General features: G+C 31.1%; 1 protein-coding gene across 1 annotated transcript; it reads left to right on the plus strand.

Annotated features, from left to right (window-relative positions):
• The first annotated feature begins 2,675 nt into the window (after positions 1 to 2,675).
• On the plus strand, positions 2,676 to 3,554 carry LOC105050002 (BAG family molecular chaperone regulator 5, mitochondrial). Its single transcript, XM_010929839.2, has one exon. The coding sequence runs from the start codon at positions 2,761 to 2,763 to the stop codon at positions 3,382 to 3,384; it is 624 nt and encodes a 207-aa protein (XP_010928141.1). The 5' UTR covers positions 2,676 to 2,760; the 3' UTR covers positions 3,385 to 3,554.
• The last annotated feature ends 505 nt before the right edge of the window (positions 3,555 to 4,059 follow it).

Consider the following 4,059-nt stretch of genomic DNA (forward strand, 5'->3'; position numbering starts at 1 on the left):
TTAGAATCGATTTTTTAGCCGCTAAATCCCTGTTTTCTTATAGTGTATAAGGAGTTTCTCTTAAAAACAACAATGAGGAGACGATGAAAATGACAAAGGAAGCTAAACTTTTGCCTTCCCATTTTCAACAAAGAGACGATGAATAATGAGGGAGGTTAAAAATGGAGAGGTAAAAGATTAGCTTCCTGTTTAGCAGTCCCACGCATCTACATCAGGCTTTGTTTAGATGAGTAAAGTATTGTTTTTTTTACTTAAAACAAAACATGATTTTTAGATTAAAGAAATATTGATTTTTTTATTAAAGAAAAACTTGATCGACTTGCAAGTCGTTGATTCTCTACAGTGGACGGATTGCACGCGCCGCAACTAATAGAAAATCAGTATTCTGACGAGCGAGCGGCACCAACCTGGCAGAAGAAAATATTCTTATTTACCGTGCTTTTACAAAATCGAGAGAAAAAAACAAATCTTAGTTACAGTATAGGAAGATTATCAAAACATCAAAAATTAGAGGGTTGTATGAAATTTTATACACTCTCTCTAGGGATAGATAGATAGATGGATAGACAATGGAAAGACAGATATACAAAGAGAGTGTGTTTGAACTTAACTATACTCGAGTAGATTCAGATTTAGATTAGATAATGAGAAATTTTGTATCCATGATGCAAACTTTCGGATATATATAATTTATTATTTTAAAATTATTTATATATAAAAAATTATATGAATTGGAACTATTAATCTATACATAAATTAGTCATTATACATAAATTAGTCAGAAAAAGATATATTTTTTTCATGTTATTTAAGCTACTAACTTTTTATCTAACAAAGAACAATATCACTAGACCAACATCTCATTTGGTTATTCAATAATCTGCAATAAACCTGATAAAATTAATTTGTCTGACTTTACATAATTTTTTGGAGCACATCAACAAAGAAATACTAAAGATATTCTTAAAATTTTAGAAATGTTGCATATTGCTTTTTAAATACATATATCAATCCTATCCAATTAAAATTATTTGAACATTTTAAACAAATATTTTCTTAAATATTTTTAAAAATAAATATATTTAAAATATTTTTTTATTTCAATATTTAGAAAAAAAGCTTATCTGGGACCAACCATGACCCATATGTTTCTCGGTCTTCATTAAATCTCCATTCTATCTCATTGATTATATTTTATTTTAATGAGCAGAAGTGCAAAATAAACCGGGCAGCTCCCAAGCTACGTGAACTCAATTGAAGTCTAATTATTAACAAGCTGGAGTATCTTAAATAATTTTTGGAATTAAATTCAAGTAATAAAATCTTTCACTTAGAAGCTCGCAAGCATAGTTAAGTATATATAGCTTTAGCAATATTATTTTATTTTATAATATATATTATTAATTTAATATTTTAAAATATTATATTTATATACTTTAAATCTAATCTATTTTTTAAATATATTTTTAATTATGAATAGGTCCAAATTCGAGCTTAAACTTGAGTTCAAGCAAAGTTATATTCGAGTCAAGTCCAATTCACCTTAAGTATTATTTCTTTTAATCCAACTGAGTTCGAGCTCAACCAATCCTAAGTTAAATTTTAAATCTAAATATTTTAGATCAAGTTGAGATGATGCTCCTAGTTTGGCACGATCACATCATGGTCAAGCAATAATAAATTCTTTAAAAGCTAGGGGATAAGGTTATGTTTGGTAAAGCTTTTGGAGTATTATGTAAAGTATTTTTTAGTCCTTCAAAAATATTTTTGAATGATAGTTTGGTAAAAAAATCAGAAAGTTGCTTTATTTTTATTAGAAAGCTGAAAAATTTTATTTAGAAAAAAATTTATTTTAAATTTTTTTCTAAAAGTATTTTCTAATCGAAAAGTTGTTTTGATTTAAATAATTTTTTTTATTGATTAAAATAACCATTAATATATCTCATAAATACATCTTATATCATATTACATTATATTATTGTACTATAAATATAATATAATATAATAATAAATTAATATTATGATATATTATAAATATGTAACGTAATCTATTATGATATTATTATATTGTAAAAATTCAATTTGATATAATGATATTTAATAATAATATAATTTAATTTATTATACTATAATTTATTATTAGATTAGATTGTAATCTATTATATTATATTTTATTACATTATATATTATATCATAATTATAATAATATTATATTTTAGTATAATATTATATTACATTATGTGATATAATATTATACAATAAAATAATATGTTAAAATATAATAATATTTACATTATAAATATATGATATAAGCTACTATAATATTATTATATTATAATAATATAATATATTATAATCTATTATTAGAATAGATTATAACTAATACATTATATTATATTATAAATTATATTATAATTATAATAATATTATATTATATTACAATATTACGTTACATTGTATGATAATATTACGATATAAGAGAATAATATTTTAATATATAATATTATATTATATTATTATTCGCTATACAATATTATGTAATATCTTTTATTATTATTTTATTATATTAAAAATATTTTTTTTATTTTAATTATCAAATATATATTAAAATTATAAAGTACTTTATAGATTTGATCATCAAACAGCATTTTATAAAAATTTTATTTCTCAAAATTTTATTTTTCATAATTTCTTCCCAAATCACGCTGCTCACCACCCTCTTCTCCTTCTCCCCGCTGCCAATTCCCATCCACCGCCTCCATGGACTCCTACCACTACCACTCCACCTCTTTCTTCTACTTCAGCACAAATGACCAAAACGCGCCTCAACATCCCAACAACACCATCTTAATCCCCATCGAGACCCCTTCCTCCAGCAACCTCCCGGCCCCCATCCCCGTCCACCTCCCCGCCGCCGCCCTCAACGCCGCCGCCGTCAAGATCCAGTCGGCCTTCCGCGGCCACTTGGTCCGATCCCTGATCGGTAAGATCCGGGCCGTCGACGCGGAGGCCGGGCGGATGGAGCGGTTGATCCAGCGGCAGGAGACGGTGGACGCCGTCCGGCGGGACGAGCGGGAGCGGCTCCGGGTGAGCGAGGGCCTCATGGCGCTCCTCCTCCGGCTGGACTCAGTGCCCGGCTTCTATCCGGCCGTGAGGGAGCTGCGGAGGTCTGTCAGCCGCCGGATCGTGGGACTCCAGGAGGTCCTGGACCTGATCCTGGGAGCGCCGGCCGTCGGCGGGGAAGGGTTTCCGGCGAGCTTGGAAGAGATCGTGGAAGGGATGTGGAGAAGAGAGGGAAGGTGGGGCGAGGAGGAGGAGATGGGGACGGTGGGCAATTGGGAGAGAGGGTTTGGTTGTTTGGAGAAGCTCCTACTGGGAGTCTGATACGAGCGCCAGACTAGCAACCTGGCAAGTAGTTGGGTGAGGTGTTTCCTTCACTATTCGAATTGTATATGTATATTATATTATGCATGAAGTATGATTAAACTACAGAATAAATGTATTTTTGTTCATGAAAATGGAGAAGGAAAACTGAAAGCTTTTATTTTTGAGAATTGCATTTGTTTAGGAGTCTAAGATACTTGTCTTTACTTTGTCGTCCATACAAGACTTTCATGTTAGCAGTGTTCTTTTTTTGCCTCAAAAGAATAGCAATAGAAGATCATCATTCAGTGAAGGAAAAAGCTCAGACAAAAAGTTAATGATGACCGGAACTCAAACATATGGCTGGAGATTCAGATACTTGTTCCAATTATTTGGAGTTTTTGATACATTCGCATTGGTCATATTGCATTTTGTGACAAACATAAGAGAAGGACCAACGCTTCATAAAAAAAAAAAATGATTCTCACTAAGTTCGATGTGTGACTTTCCTTTTACAAGCAGTACACCTTACTGAGAGATATGCATAGTGGCTGCCAGTGTAAAGCAAAATTAAGCAGCCAAGAGGTAAAGCGCACGCATGGAATGAGGTAAAAAAGCAAAGCCCTCGCAGAATATCCATTGCTGTAAAGTCTTGTCTTTGGAATCAAGGAAATTTTGGTATCTGTAATGTCTAAA

This window comes from Elaeis guineensis, chromosome 8, assembly GCF_000442705.2.
Source record: "Elaeis guineensis isolate ETL-2024a chromosome 8, EG11, whole genome shotgun sequence".
Lineage (NCBI taxonomy): Eukaryota > Viridiplantae > Streptophyta > Magnoliopsida > Arecales > Arecaceae > Elaeis > Elaeis guineensis.

What these genes read in the sequence shown, in the direction of transcription:
- LOC105050002 (XM_010929839.2), top strand. Translation starts at nt 2,761, where the DNA reads ATGGACTCCTACCACTACCACTCCACCTCTTTCTTCTACTTCAGCACA.